The 16,202-nt window shown below is 37.2% G+C and overlaps 3 protein-coding genes across 3 annotated transcripts; all 3 read left to right on the top strand.

The window, feature by feature from the left end:
- Positions 1-1,724: 1,724 nt before the first annotated feature.
- LOC123896046 lies at positions 1,725-2,537 on the top strand. The gene has a single exon (XM_045946496.1). It carries the CDS (start codon positions 1,725-1,727, stop codon positions 2,535-2,537), a length of 813 nt encoding a protein of 270 aa, XP_045802452.1.
- Positions 2,538-4,035: 1,498 nt separating this feature from the next.
- On the top strand, positions 4,036-7,948 carry LOC123896045. Its single transcript, XM_045946495.1, has 2 exons — positions 4,036-5,381; positions 6,706-7,948. Exons 1-2 carry the CDS (start codon positions 4,036-4,038, stop codon positions 7,946-7,948), a joined length of 2,589 nt encoding a protein of 862 aa, XP_045802451.1.
- A 5,185-nt stretch (positions 7,949-13,133) lies between these two features.
- Positions 13,134-15,013, top strand: LOC123896044 (protein FAR1-RELATED SEQUENCE 5-like). The gene is made up of 2 exons (XM_045946494.1): positions 13,134-14,912; positions 15,008-15,013. Exons 1-2 carry the CDS (start codon positions 13,134-13,136, stop codon positions 15,011-15,013), a joined length of 1,785 nt encoding a protein of 594 aa, XP_045802450.1.
- Positions 15,014-16,202: the final 1,189 nt, after the last annotated feature.

The raw sequence follows: 16,202 nt of genomic DNA, 5'->3' as shown, positions 1-16,202 counted from the left end.
TTCGGACTCCTTCAACCTCTTTTTCCCTTTTAGAAGATTTTCTTCCTTTTTCTCTTGCTCCCTCTTCATTCTTGCCAACTCACCCGCTACTTGCAAATACTTGTTTTCCAATTCCTCATTTTTTCCTTCCAACTCAACAACCTTATTCTTCAGCTCTGTTGCTTCCTCCATCGTGATAGTAATAACCGGTGGTGGTGAGGAAAGCTCCTGACGTGCTACCACAGGATACCTCAATCTGAACATGGCAACCCTTTCTTTTACCCACTGAGTATACGGGGGCTTTGCAATGCAATTCTTTTTCTCTTTCTCTTTCTCATACACTTGCCCCCAAGCCTTCTTGATTCTATTCACCAAAGCAGCATCCCTTTCCCCTTCTTTGAGAATAAACTCCTCCACATGACGGTCCTCGGGCTTATCATCCATCGAATATCCTAATTGTCGGAGGGACAAAATAGGATTGTAGTTAATGCACCCTCTTGGTCCTATGAGGGGTACATTAGGAAAGCCACCACATCGGAGAATAATCTTAGTACCATCATATTCTCGTGAATACCAAGCAATGTCCTTTTCAGTGAGTGCGACCATTCTGTTAGGCCATAAAAACTGCTCTTGATTTTCCACAAAGAATCCCTTTTTAGGCAAATGGGAGTATAGCCATAGCTGCATCAGAGGTGTGCAACAAACGATAGTACCCCCCTCTCCTCTTTTCATGCCTAGAACAAAGAGAGAGGTGGAAGTCGGCCAATAGAGCATGCACAGGACTTCCTACCAAGAATACCCCTATGGCGGGCATATCAATAGAGTCATTCACCTTTGGAAATAGCACCAACCCATACACCAATAATGCTAAGATCGCATTAAATGACCCCCACTCCTTCTTGGCTAATAGGTCTGAGGCCTTAGCTTCCAACACCTTCTTGGCTAATAGGACTCGACTCTCTTAATTAACCAGTCCCCAGTGAAGTCGCCAGCCCACTCTTTTTAGATTTAGGTTTTTGGGTTTTTGCGCTTGTTTGTGTTTATTGTGTATTATTTTTTTTTATGCTTTATTCAGTCATGTGCTTTATTTGCCGTAATATTTGCATGTGTTGTATTTGTTTATTACTTGCATAAATATATCTGTTATATATATATGTGTGGGGTTGTGATGTTGGGTTACATGTGGATAAAGCTCTACACCCGAGCTTCGAGAGAAACTAAGTTAAGTTAGGGGTTTAGTATTGGCCTGCTTGGCGCGTGCCTCGAGAGGACCAATACGAAAACTTCGCCTAGAGTAGATTCCTTCGAAGGATGTGTTACCTTGCGAAATTTCGTAATGGGAACAAGTATCTTTCTAGGGATCCGTGACTCTAGGGACCTTTTAAAGTAGAACCTAAACGTGTTAGGAGGCCTCTACTAGTACATAATGAGGGGTACGCAATGTTGAATTTCTTGGCGTTTGTCTTGTAAAGTCAACGCGTAAACCTCGCCTAAAGGAGACTTTATTTGGAAATATTATTGTCTTGCGAGTTTTTGCAATGTTAATATTTTCAAATAAGGGTTTACGATCTTAGGAACCTTAAAAAAACTCTAGAACCACATGTGAGGTGGGATGGGACATATACAAACACATGATTTACTATCTCTACCCTAAACATCACTTCCACATACCATGATATTCAAAAACTGATTTTCTTGCATATTCATTGTTGCTTATAGGAAGGAAAAGACATTGATTTGAGAAAATGGCACCCGACAAAAGATTACCTATTGGTTTCAAGGTTAAGATTCCAAATGTAGAGGAACTTCAAAAGTTGAGTGGCCGTATGTCTACACTTGCCGAAGGAAACTTTCGATACCACAATGGGCGTTTATTGGATCTTCTTCAAGTAAGGGTTAATGAGAATGCCCTTACTACTTTGGCCCAGTTTTATGATCCACCCCTCCGGTGCTTCACTTTCCAAGATTTCCAGTTAGCTCCGACTTTTGAGGAGTTCGCCAAGATTTTGGGTTTTGATCTATGGGAAAGTAAGCCATACTTAAACCTAGAAGAAGAACCAACCATGGATGATCTTGCTAAGGCCCTAGATCTTGGAGTTGAAGAGGTTACATCTTGGTTGGTGAAAACCAAGGATAATGGCATGGTGATTCCAAGAAAGGTGTTGGAAGCTAAGGTCTCAGACCTATTAGCCAAGAAGGAGTGGGGGTCATTTAATGCGATCTTATCATTATTGGTGTATGGGTTGATGCTATTTCCAAAGGTGAATGACTCTATTGATATGCCCGCCATAGGGGTATTCTTGGTAGGAAGTCCTGTGCATGCTCTATTGGCCGACTTCCACCTCTCTCTTTGTTCTAGGCATGAAAAGAGGAGAGGGGGTACTATCGTTTGTTGCACACCTCTGATGCAGCTATGGTTATACTCCCATTTGCCTAAAAAGGGATTCTTTGTGGAAAATCAAGAGCAGTTTTTGTGGCCTAACAGAATGGTCGCACTCACTGAAAAGGACATTGCTTGGTATTCACGAGAATATGATGGTACTAAGATTATTCTCTGATGTGGTGGCTTTCCTAATGTACCCCTCATAGGACCAAGAGGGTGCATTAACTACAATCCTGTTTTGTCCCTCCGACAATTAGGATATTCGATGGATGATAAGCCCGAGGACCGTCATGTGGAGGAGTTTATTCTCAAAGAAGGGGAAAGGGATGCTGCTTTGGTGAATAGAATCAAGAAGGCTTGGGGGCAAGTGTATGAGAAAGTGAAAGAGAAAAAGAATTGCATTGCAAAGCCCCCGTATACTCAGTGGGTAAAAGAAAGGGTTGCCATGTTCAGATTGAGGTATCCTGTGGTAGCACGTCAGGAGCTTTCCTCACCACCACCGGTTATTACTATCACGATGGAGGAAGCAACAGAGCTGAAGAATAAGGTTGTTGAGTTGGAAGGAAAAAATGAGGAATTGGAAAACAAGTATTTGCAAGTAGCGGGTGAGTTGGCAAGAATGAAGAGGGAGCAAGAGAAAAAGGAAGAAAATCTTCTAAAAGGGAAAAAGAGGTTGAAGGAGTCCGAAGAAAAAATAGAAAAGATGGAGGGTGGTTTACTTAGCGCGACGGATGATCTCCGAGCATATAAGGATAAGATTAAGGAGCTAGAGCATTCTTATGGAGAGGTGGATAAGTTTTGGAATCAGGCCGTCAAAGAGAAGAAAGAGTGGAGAACGGCACATGAGGAACAAGTAGCGAAGACTTTGGAGGTTGAGAAACAATGGCGTGCGGAGATTCACCGAGTAAGGGAATTTGAGAATCTCTACCTTCTAGAAAAGACAAAGCTTGAACATCTCCAAAATAATGTTCAAAACCTTTTGTCTGGGCATGTAGAGGCACATGTGAGTCGTATCACCTCATTGAAGGAAGAGATTGATAACTTGAAGTTGGAGCTTGATTATCGTGGAAGGGTACTAAAGCATGTGTGGGCGGATGCAACCGAGCTTTCAAAGAGTAATGCCAAGTTGAGCAAAGATTTTGTGGAGTTAACCGCTTTCTCAAAGGCGGCACTTGACGACATTCCGGATAAGTTGGAGGATGCTGAAGTGGATATGATGTGGCATAAGCCTCCCAAGGGGATCCAAGCACTTATTGAGTATTGTAGGTTTCTCCTGAACACCTACAAGAAAGCTAGGGAGACCGCAAGGCAACAAACGGCCATTTGAGTGTACTATGAGACTTTGATGTTCAATGTATTTGAATTAATGAATTTGTTTTGTAAGCTTGAACCAAGAGGAATGAAATGAGGTCTTTGGTGTTTTACATTTATTCTCAAATCTATGTCATAAAAGGCCTATAAACAAAAATGATAATAAAAATGTTTTTTTTGCATCGCATTCCCACATTCATGCATTACCTTTTTTTCAATAATAAAATGAAAAAACACACTCATACCTTCTCGAAACTTCAGGAGACTTGCCCTTCACCATAGCGAGGAAATCGAAGAAGAAATCGGCTCAAGAGCCCCTTCCCCCACATTCATACCCTACGCGTGCAAACATCCACAGACTCATGGATCAAGAAGGACAGGATCAAGCGGCCTTAAGAGAGGACGTTGACGCAATGAAAGTCAAGATGGACAAGATGCTCGAGCTTGTCCAAGCTTTGGTAAACAACCATCAGCCTGCTGCGACCGCTCCGAATGCGAACTGGCCTGAATACGGTCTTCCCGCTGGCTACACTCCACCCGAAGAAGATGGTGGCGTACCTCCCCCTCCAGAGCCTGTTGTCATCCCTGTTTCGAATGAAGTACCATCCGCTCAAGGAGCTCGCGCCAGCACCGAGCCGAATACCTCGGAGATTGTTCAGCCTACTCAGACCCCACCAACGCTTGAGGCTGATCAAGGAGATAAGTATAAGGCCTTAGAAGAAAGGTTGAAGGCTATTGAAGGTGTTAGCGCCTTCGGGTTTGATGCTTCAAACATGTGCTTAGTTCCAGATGTGGTGGTCCCACCAAAGTTCAAAGCCCCGGATTTTGATAAGTACAAGGGCACTGGCTGTCCAAAAATCCACATCAAGAGGTTCTATACCAAGATGGCTGCTCATGCTTCGAATGAGAAACTGCTCATTCACATCTTCCAAGACAGTTTAAGTGGAGCTTCACTTGATTGGTACATGCAATTGGAAAGGGCTCAGATCAAAACTTGGAAAGATCTTGTGGATGCTTTCCTTACTCAATACAGTTACAATCTGAATATTGCTCCCAACCGCATACAACTACAAAACCTGTCTCAAAGGAGTAATGAAGCATTCAAGGAATATGCCCAGCGTTGGAGGGAGTTGGCCGCTCAAGTCCAACCTCCCTTGATGGATCGCGAATTGGTAGACACTTTCATGAGCACTCTGCAAGGACCCTACTATGAAAAAATGATAGGGAGTATTTCATCCAATTTCGCAGATTTGGTCATCATAGGAGAGCGTGTGGAGGCAGGAATTAAGAGTGGAAAGATTCAGAAGTTCACTAAGGATCAGACTAGTGGAAGGAGGTCCTTCAATTCGAATCCAAGGAAGAAGGAGGAGGAAACTAATGCCATCACCACAAGTGCACCAGCTCAAATACCATACTCGGCAATTGTTCCTCCACAACCACAACAAAGGAACCAATCTAATGGCCGAAACAACTTTGAAAAAAGGGTTGTGCAATTAGACCGTGTGCCTGTGCCATACGGTCAAATCCTCCCTTATCTGCTACAAAAAGGGATGATAGAGCTAAAGCAGCTTCCACCGGTAGTACCTCCTTACCCAGCTCATTTTAAGAGTGATGTCAAGTGCGATTACCACTCTGGGGCACTTGGGCATACTATTGAAAATTGCAAAGCCTTTAAGTATAAGGTACAAGAATTGATTGATCAGAAGCTGTTAACCTTTAAGGAGGAGGGACCCAATTGTTGGGAAATCGTTTCATAAAACACTTTTATAAACGCAGCGGAATTTTAAAATTAAGATTTCCCATCAATGGATTCTTGCGAATGAGCATGATCAGGTCTAGAATATTACCTTTGAAGAACAAATCTGTGGCCGCCTTTATCGATCACAAGCACCGCACTTGCAGCACCTCCACTTAGTCCACACGAACAGGAACCTTCGATCTCACAGTGCTAGCTGTTCTTGGATGAAGGCTGAGGGAATTTTGTGCGGTTTAGGGTTTAGAGAAATTCAGAATTTTTCTAAACTCAGTTAGGGTTTCAAAAAGTGTAACTTCTGAACTTCATAAGGCTCTATTTATAGAGTTTCTTATGAGGTCTTTAGTTTACACGAAATTGGGCTTCTCAAGCCCAATAACCGTTTTTCACTAACTGCACCCCCACAATAAGTCTTACTTATTTTTTTCCTTCTTAACTGTCCTTATGTGTGTGACCCTGTAGGTTCTTATGACGTTGGCAATAATATTAATCGTAATATTATAAACAGTGAGCGGTATCTAGCAACACATCACTGTTACCCAAGTCATAGGAATGTCACGTGATCTGACTAACCTTTCCGTGATAAATATCTTGTGCACAATTACCCTTTTGTCCTCATGTCTATATCGAACACAAGGCATAGTATGTCATCCTTGTCTAGTTCAATATTGGGCCCATAGACATATCTCCCGTTATGTAGGAGGGACAAATTCCATCTAGGTCACTCATGTCCCTCAGCATGATTCGTGGGATACCCATCAACCATCTTTATAATTATCCAGTTACGGATAACGTTTGAATGACAACAAGGTATTACACTCCTGCATCTAGGGTACATAGTGGTTTCAGGTCGAAGGGTGGAATACACCTTTTATCACTATGAGAAAACTTATGACATTTCATAACACTCTATGTAGTATTCTCATGGTGGGTCAATCCGATATAAAGTTACCCTTAACATTTATATCTATGTGAAGACTTGATAACTCATTATCCATGATCAGTGAGATATGATCATCAGTCTACCAACATAATAGTCTTTATGCTTTATCGTTATCCCATTTCACAATAAAACTTGACTATGGATATGTTTAAGAATAGTGTTCTTATATTTAATGGAATCTCACGATTAAGTCATACTTAACGTTCCATAAGTGAACTGACTATTCTAGGGACTTTATCATTTTAACATATATAAAATTAATAAAGAAAAGCCTTTTATTTGATAAGTAAATTATTCAATACATTTATTATTCAATTATAAGTAATTGGCCTCTAGGGCTTACACCAACACCAATGTGAAGACCAATCCGCTGCCTGGCCATGCTGGCCCATCTGTGAATGTTGTGGAGGATGATGGAGGAATTCAATTGATAGATGAAGTTTCTAAGATCCGAACTCCACTAGCAATAGTTAGAGAAAAGCTAATTGGTTATGAAGAATTCGAGATGATGCACTCTGACTGTGAAGAGTGTGCAAGGAAACCTGAGAATTGTAAGAAGATGAGGATGTGCTTACAACAGTTGATGGATCAAGGCTTGGTCCAGGTTGGCTACTCAGTAGTAAACCCTGTCATTGCGGCATTAGAGGACTTCACGCCAATTGAGATCCCATTCAAAAGGGCCCCTATACCAAATAAAGAAGTCCACCCACTAGTCTTCAGGGTGCCTAAGTCTTTTCCATTCGAGAGCACTCAAAAAGTACCATGGAATTATCAACCTACTGTTTCCATGGGCCAAGAGCAAGTAACACTTGAAAATCCCTCCATTGATAGCATTGCGGGGATAGGAGGGATGACAAGAAGTGGGAGGATCTTTTCTCATGATCAGTCAAGCAAGGTTATTGAGAAGCCCCTGTTGGATCTAGCTAAAGGAAATCATGTAGAAGAGATGGGTAAAGAGCAGCCCCATAAGGTGGCACCTAAAGGGGATGCCGAAGAATTTTTAAAGATCATTCGCAAGAGTGATTATCAAGTGGTTGATCAGTTAGGGCAAACTCCGTCTAAAATCTCTATGCTATCATTATTGCTATCCTCAGAAATCCATAGGAATGCCTTAATGAAAGTGTTGGGAGAAGCCCATGTTGAGAAAGACGTCACCGTGAATCAATTTGACGGGATAATAGCCAACATCGCTTCAAGCAGATATCTCGGGTTTAATGATGAAGAATTACCAGCCAAAGGTTATGACCACAACAAGGCATTGTATATATCTGTCAAGTGTTTGGGCAACATCTTGTCCAAAGTATTGATAGATAATGGTTCGTCCCTGAATGTCATGCCCAAGAGGACCTTCGATAAGTTAAACAGCGAAGGGGCAGTAATGAGACCTAGCACACTTGTTGTCAAAGCCTTCGATGGCTCAGAAAGGACGGTCATGGGAGAGATAGACCTTCCAGTTTTGGTTGGTCCTCAGCTCTTCACGATCACTTTCCAAGTCATGGATATTAATCCTGCTTATAGTTGCCTCCTTGGAAGACCATGGATTCATTCAAATAGCACCAAGTTTTTTCAAAAGACTTAAATTATGAAATAATCTGTCAAAGTATAATGCATAATAAATAAATGTAACCTAGAGAAAGTAAGAACACTAAAATGTTTTTATAAATTAAAGTTAAGTGTGATTGACATACTATAAGATCATTTACCATGTTCTTTCAATTTTTTATAAATATCAATATACATGTATCAAAATATAAACTTAGACCTCCAAAACCCAACTCACAAACAAAGCCTAGAAGATTAATCTACACTGGGACTCCTAACTAGTTGCTCTTAAAAAGTGGATTCACCACAAAACATGAGGATTCAATGAAGTGAGCTTTTAAAATTAAATTCTGATATGGAGTTAGGAGCAAAAACATTTGTAGTGTAGAATTTGTCAATGTACAGGGGATATCGGAATCTGTGCATATGGTCTTCACATCCACGTATCTTGTGAAAAAATGGCCTGCAAAAACACATCAAGGTATGCTATTTTATAGCAATATAGTCTACAATCTATATTCTATAGTTACTTCATTCATGACCAATGGACAAGGGTCCAATAACACATAATACCACCCTGCTTCCCTCAGACATCCCTTCCCAAAAGACTGGTTTACTAAAAGGCTTCCATAAAGTAACAGCCCATAATCAAAAGCTTGGAATCAGTAGTGAAATCCTAATGTTTTCTTTTGATAGTTTTGAAAGTATAACTATTCAGTTAGCAATAAAATGCATAACAGCTCAGGCATGTCCTTTAGTCGCATAATAAAATTTATTGTGATGCTACGATCTTTTTCTAGTTAAATTTCAAAACCCACATCAGTTCAATTATTGCTAATGATATGAAAGTAACCAAATTGTTATCAGGAACAAAAAAAATCAAAATCAGCTTTTCAAACAAAAACAACATGCATATTGTGATTCAGAGGCTGCCGGTGAAAATCAACTTGCTAATGTCATAACAGTATTGGTACCATGGTTTTCCAAACAAAATCATACTATAAAATCACAGAATAACACTCCTTGGGGATATAAAAGTATTTTTCTTCACCGTTTTTTATGGCTTTGTCATTTCGTGTATTAATCAAAAAAATATATTTTTCTTGATCGGGCATTCACCACCGTTTAATCTGGTTCGGGGTCACTTGATTATCTCAATTGTCAGGGACATTAGGCATTCACCACCAGTTTAATCTGGTTTGGGGGTCAATTAGTTATATCAGTGGTCAGGGACATTGCATTATATATGCAAGGGTCAAGTTCAAACCGAGATCATCCGAACTATCCACCTTAAGAGAGTAAATTTCTAGCGATTAATCTAACTAACCAGAAAATAAAAAAATAAAAAAACAAAAAAGTAAATTTTCTTTTTATAGTAGTATATAAAAGTAATTTTATATTATTTTTAGGTCCACACAAATGAAGTTTTTATGCTTAAACCCTGCAAAAATAAAAGTTTGATTTTAATCCCTGCAAAATACCAAAACTTTTAAAAAGGTTCTTGTGTTGAATTTTTGGCTGATATGTCAAGTAGTTGATGATTTGACAGATGCTGACTAGACTTTTTGACGACGTAGAATTAACAAATCATTTTCATTTAAAAATAGAAAAATAGAAAATAACATGTCAAATTTTTTAAAAAAAAAAATGAAAAATAGAAATAGAAACTTAATATACTTAAAAAAATCAATATATTAAATTTAAAAATATATTAGATTTAAAAAAAATCAAATACTGTAGAAGAAAAAAACACGCAAAAAGAAAAAACACAGTTTTTGTTCATCTTCTTCAAATCGCAAAGTTCTTTTTCATGAGTTCTTCTACTGTTTGTTTTTGTTCATCTTTCAAACAAAAAAAAAACTAAAAATTAACATCAACGTCACTAATTTCACTTTGTTCTTCCTACTTCTCATATTTAGTCTTCACAATCTCTGCTACAGTGTTGTAGGTAGCACATAGTCTTCCTTGATTCTCATTCGTCTTGGCTTTGTACATCACCATGAGTATTTGACACTCACACACAAAAAAATTTTCTACAACAAAAACTGAAGAAGACGAACCACCTCTGCTACCACCTTTGCTACTAGACGTCTTTTTTCTTCTTTGCTTAATTTGTCCTTCAATCACAGTTTCGATTTAGGAACCCTAATTTTTTTCTCCTTTCTTTTTTGTGTTTTACTTCTCTCTTTTTGCGGATTTCTTGTTTTTTTTAAAATTTAATATATTGATTTTTTTTTGTAAGAATATTAAGTTTCTATATATTTCTATTTTTAAAAAAAAAAATAAAAAATCTGACATGTTATCTTTTATTTTTCTATTTTTAAATGAAAATGACATGTTAATTCCACGTTGTCAAAAATTCTAGTCAGCATCTGCCAAATCATCAACTACTTGACATGTCAGCCAAAAATTCACCTCAAGGACCTTTTTAAAAATTTTGGTATTTTGCAAGGACTAAAATCATTTTTTTTTTGCAGGGGCTAAAATCAAAACAAGCCGTAATTGTAGGGACCGTTTTCATATTTAAGCCAAGTTTTTACATTATTTTTTTAAAAATTTGTCTTTTGGAGCAAAAAATGTATACTGCAAATTTGCCTTTGCGGCCGCTTTTTGTGCATTTGTCTGGGCATTTGGCAGCCGCAAATCCCTATTTTTCTTGTAGTGTTTGGAGGAATCCATTACAAAATAAAAATACTTTAATTAATTCCCTCTATGAGAGATCGTTTGGAGAAGTCAGGTTCGATTTTGTAGAAATAATTTTTGATTAGATTTTATTTACCTTACGGTTGATCTCTGGATTACCGAGACTCCCTTCTAATGAACAACTAGAAGGTTAATACAATAAAAAAGAATAACTTTAATTAAAAACAATCCAATAGTCCAGGGCCTCCATGCAATGCGCGCTTAAATTTTTTTTAACAGTGAATATATTATTAACCAGGTCTCTACACAAGACGAACAGAAACCGGTAAAAAAGTAACTACATAACAGGGCACCGTATATATACGGAACGCCAAAAATAACACCACCTAATAGAAGTCCACCTCCTAATCCCAAAATCAGAAAGACATCCCTCAGATTTTATGCCACCAAAGACATCAACTCAGCCCCAAAGGCACCACCTAATTTGTTTGTTATTTAATTTATTGGTTTGACTCATGTTCTCATTGTCTTCTTGTTTTCATTGTCTTCGTTCATGTAAATCAAGGTAAATATTACGTGAAATGTATACATATGATTACAAGATTTTGAATTTGAACATGTTAAAAATGAGAGAAGATTTTCTCAATTGTAAAAAGAATTGAGAGAATAATGTGAAATTTGAAACCACTAAAATGAGTAAAAGCTGAAAAGATTAGAATTTGAAAAAAAGAAGTAAAGTTAGTTATGGATTTTTTTGAGGAACATAAATCGTTAGTTATGGGTTAAGATGTGAAAATTGAGAGAAATTGAAGAAAAAAAATTAAGAACCCACCCAAAAAATATTAAGAGATTCATTCTCGTTAAAATATTCAATCTAACATTCATCAGCTTTATTAATTGAATTAAATTTCTTGGATCATTGTCCTTTCTTTTTTTTAAATCACTAATCAAAGATATATTATTTTATTTTTTTATCATGTAAACTAATAGTTAAAATTTTACTTCTACGATAAATAAGTCGAAATATCAAATTTCAATCCTAAATATTACATACAATTTCTCTATCAACTATATCAGGGACATTAATATACTACTTGCAAATTTTACAAGAAATCCAGTTCATTTTCTTTCAACATTAGTTGCATTATACATATATATAATATATCTTCTTTATATCAAAGTGCTTTTCTGCTTTTACTTTTCCATTCCTATTTTGCAGATTTGACACTTTACATTAGACAATGAGTTTTTACTTGATTGAATTTTAGGGTGAAAAAGATATTAGTGTTAGTTTATTTATTTATGATTACGTGAGACTTGGCATTTTCATAACCCAATAAAGTTGCGCAAGTGAAACCGCACAGGTGGCTAATATAAACAAAATGAATGATGTCAGTAGTAGTTTGGAGAAAATGTGACCGACTAGAGAACGATATAGATTATGGGAAAATTCTATGGTACATTCCTTAGTTGGAATATTTTGGTACATTCTAAAACTGGCCAATGAGGATGCAATGTTGACCAACTTTGAATAATATGGTACAACCTTTATGTATGATACTTACCATGGAACTTACCATTTTTTAATATTTCAACTAAGTCCCTTACATATTAAAACTTACACAATTACCCCAATATTATATTTTGTTAATTTTGTAAATTAATTAAAACTAAATTAAAACTAAATTTAAAACTAAAATTAAATAAAAAAACAACAACATGACAAAATAATCGTTGTAATTATTTTTGAATCAAAGTTCATTGTTTTACTTCTTCTGAACTTCATCGTCTTCATCGTCTTCATCACCAACATTGGTTTCGTTTTCCTGAACTTGTTTTCATCCCCAACAAAGTGTAAACAACAACATTAACCTCCAAAACGGTCGCCATTGCTGGACGAACAGACTTTGCTAGTTCATTGTTTTCCTTCACCTGAGTTTGAACGGAACTCCATTCGACGGCGAGTTTGTGAAAGAAGATTGCGTGTGCAGTTGCTAAGGTAAATACGAAACAGTAATAGTTATTAAGAATTAATTTGATTTCAATTTGGGAATTAGGGTTTATGCAGAAAATCAGTTTGATTTCGTTTGGGAGTTAGGGTTCATGCTGAAATTGAATTGCAGTTTTATTTGTAATTAGTTATTAAGAATTAATTTGATTTTCAATTTGGGAATTAGCTTTAATTTGTTTTCTGTATAAAATTAGTTGTGTGTGTATAAATTTGATTTTCAGTTGTGTTAGTTACCTTTCATTTTGTTTAGGAATTTTGGTGGTATTGTTATTGATGGTGACAATTGTTGTGTTTTAGGTTCACAACAATGGTAAAATTTGATGAATCTCTAGATGTTGATTCTAATGAAGTTAGTTCAACTGATAGTCATACATCTGATGATGAGAATTCCAGCTATTCGGCATCCAGTGGGCATGATAGGTCAGATGATGGCGATGATCATGGTGACCACCATGATGATGGTGATGATGATGATGATGATGATGATGATGATGATGATGATGATGGCAATGACCATGATTTTGCTGATGAAGCATCTATAGGTGAAAGAGCGGTACGTATTAATTCTATGACTGCTGATGAAATTCGTGGTATGGATTTTGGTAGTGTTGACGAAGCTTATGAATTTTATTATCAATACGGTAAATGTAAAGGTTTTTCCGTTAGGAAAAGTGATGATAAGAAAAAAATAGGGCCTGATGGTAGTAAAATAATAACAAACAAGCTTTTTGTATGCAGTAGACAAGGTTTACGAGATAAGAGACACATATCTAGGTTAGATAGGAAAAGAGAGCACCGACGTTTGACACGTACGAAATGCACGGCTAGGTTTCGTGTGACATACAAAGCCGATAAGGGTAGATTTGTAGTGTCTGTGTTTGAAGAGACTCATAACCATGAATTAACATCAGCTAGGTTTGTGCACTTACACCCGGTTTATCGTAAGATTAGCGAAGCAGATAGAGCTCAGGTTGATGGTATGCAGTCACGTGGAATTAGAACTTGTCATATTATGGGGTACATGGTTGCTCAGAAGGGTGGATATGGTGGTGTTGGGTTTACGAAGAAAGATCTTTATAATTATTTTGATAAAAAAATGCGTGATATTGTTAAAGATGGTGATGTTGCCGCATCGCTACATTATCTTAATGCAAAGTCAGCTACTGATCCCATGCTCTATGCTGAATATGCTGCTGACACTAGCAATGGACGGATGAAGTCTCTTTTTTGGGCTGATGGGACCAGTAGATCTGACTACTTCTGTTTTGGAGATGTGGTTGCATTTGACACAACATACAAGAGGAACAAATACAACCTCCCGCTGGTTATATTTTCAGGTTGTAACCACCATTCCCAAACAATAATTTTTGGCGCTGCGTTGGTATCAGATGAAACCACGGAGACGTATAAGTGGGTGTTGAATTGTTTTTTGGAGTGTATGGAAAATAAACGCCCAAAAGCTGTGGTGACAGATGGAGATGGGGCTATGAGAGAGGCTATAAAAGAGGTTTTCCCCGATTCGACTCATCGGTTATGTGCCTGGCATTTGAATAAGAATGCAGGTGAGAATGTGAAGAATTCAGGTTTTCTGAAGGGATTTAAAAAAGCCATGTTCTCAAATTTTTCAAAGGATGATTTTGAAGAGTATTGGTCAGAGATGATTAAAGAAAATGGAGTTGAAGGACATCCGTGGGTTATCAAAACCTACGAGAACAAGTTACTATGGGCAACTGCATACCTGCGGGATAAGTTTTTTGGACGTATAAGAACTACGTCCCAATGTGAAGCAATCAATGCAATAATAAAGAGTTATGTCAGAAAGAAAGGATGCATCTTTGAATTTATGCAAAATTTTGAGCAGGCTCTAAGAGGCTACAGAAACAATGAACTTGTTGAAGATTTTAAGTCAAAGTTTTCAGAACCTGTGTTGACAACTCAACTACGTTTGATTGAGAGCAATGCCGCTAAAATCTATACAGCGGAGATTTTCAAAGAAGTGAAAGAAGAAATTATGAAGGCCGGTGAATTGATTGTTAAGCATAAAAAGGAAATTGGAGATACAAAGTTTTATACTTTGACTAAATATTGTCGGGATGCGTATGAAAGAACAGTTGTTTACGATGGTGATACATTCCAATGTTCGTGCAGGTTGTTTGATTCTCGTGGACTTCCTTGTTCTCATATTTTTCATGTGATGAAGGAAGAACATGTTGATCACATTCCTAGCACTTTGGTATTGTCGCGATGGACCAAGGATGCTAAAATTGATTATTTGAACATGGTGGATGTTAATGATCCAGTTGATTCCGATGTGATTGAGCTTGCCCGTTTTGGTGCATATTGTTCTGTTCTGACATCATTTTGCAAAGAAGCTTCTAAAAAGAATGGTGTGTATGGTGACATTATGGATGACCTCATGAATTTAAAAAAAAAATATTGCAGTGTTGAGGATCCTATTGGAACACAAAAGTCAGTTGTTGGTGATCCTATCCCAGTTCAGAGTAAAGGTGCTCCAAAGAAAAAAAAGAATGACGCAAAAGCTCTCAGGCATTGTACTCATTGCAAGAGTACAACTCATAATGCGAGGACTTGTTCGGTAATTTTAATAATTCTTGATTGTTTATCTTTCGAATCATATAATATGTTTTATTAATTATATTGTTTTATATTTGTAGTAAAATTTCTTGTTTATTGTTATAAACAGGACAAAAAGAGAAAAAAAAGTTGCAACGCTGAAAGTAGTGTGCAAGACATAAATTCAGAGCTACCGGTTGACCTTGGTGAAAGTAGTGTGCGACAGAATAAGAAGAAATGTGTAGAGCAACCGAAAGACCTTTGCGAAAATAGTGTGGCACCAAAAAAGAAGAAATGTTCAGAGCTACCGAAAGACCTTTGTGAAAGTATTGTGCAAAAGAGAAATAAATGTTCGGTGCAATTGAAAGAGCGTGGCGCTAATGTGTCAACACCAACACATATTGATGTTACTAGTGCGACCGGGCAATTCACTCCGATGTATGGATTTCAACATATGATTCCTATGTTACATCCAGTTATGCAACAGATGCACGTACCATCTGGACAACATGTTCCACCTGCACAACATGTGACTTCTGTACCACATGTACCACCTCTATACCAACTGTATGGAATGAATGTTGGTGCAAATTCAACTTCGTGTTATGGTCTGTTACAACAGGTGATGAAATCTGCTGATGGTAAACAATGAGGTTTTGTTTTATATATTAAATGTGTTGGATGTACTATGTGATCGAATTTGAGATTTGGGCTGTAATGTTTATGATATTTTGAAACTAAGTTTTTTGTTTTTAATGTACATTTACATTGAGATTTGGAAAGAATTGAACTAGAATTTTTTTTTTTTTAAGGTATTGTTAAATTGTGATTGAATTTTGGGACATAATGTTTGTTAATACTATTACTGAAACCATTTGTTAAAGAGAAAAAAAAAAAAAAAAAAGAGAGCAAGGCATATGTTGAAGCAGGCTATCTAAGTATTTGTGTTATTTATATTTTGATGCGCGGAAGAATAACAAATTAATTGATTTGGTGCAGTGGTTAGGGCGTTTAACATGGAAAGACCTGGTAGGAGTTCGAATCCTGTTGGTGTCTTTTTTCA

The sequence above is a fragment of the Trifolium pratense genome, linkage group LG7 (assembly GCF_020283565.1).
Source record: "Trifolium pratense cultivar HEN17-A07 linkage group LG7, ARS_RC_1.1, whole genome shotgun sequence".
In the NCBI taxonomy this organism is placed as follows: domain Eukaryota; kingdom Viridiplantae; phylum Streptophyta; class Magnoliopsida; order Fabales; family Fabaceae; genus Trifolium; species Trifolium pratense.
Note: the sequence above shows the minus strand (reverse complement) of the source record. Positions and strands in the feature narration are given on the sequence as shown.

Coding starts and splice junctions, on each gene's coding strand:
- LOC123896046 (XM_045946496.1), top strand. CDS start 1,725: ATGGCACCCGACAAAAGATTACCTATTGGTTTCAAGGTTAAGATTCCA.
- LOC123896045 (XM_045946495.1), top strand. CDS start 4,036: ATGGATCAAGAAGGACAGGATCAAGCGGCCTTAAGAGAGGACGTTGAC. Junction 5,382..6,705: donor GAATTGATTGATCAGAAGCT/GTTAACCTTTAA, acceptor ATTGGCCTCTAG/GGCTTACACCAACACCAATG.
- LOC123896044 (XM_045946494.1), top strand. CDS start 13,134: ATGACTGCTGATGAAATTCGTGGTATGGATTTTGGTAGTGTTGACGAA.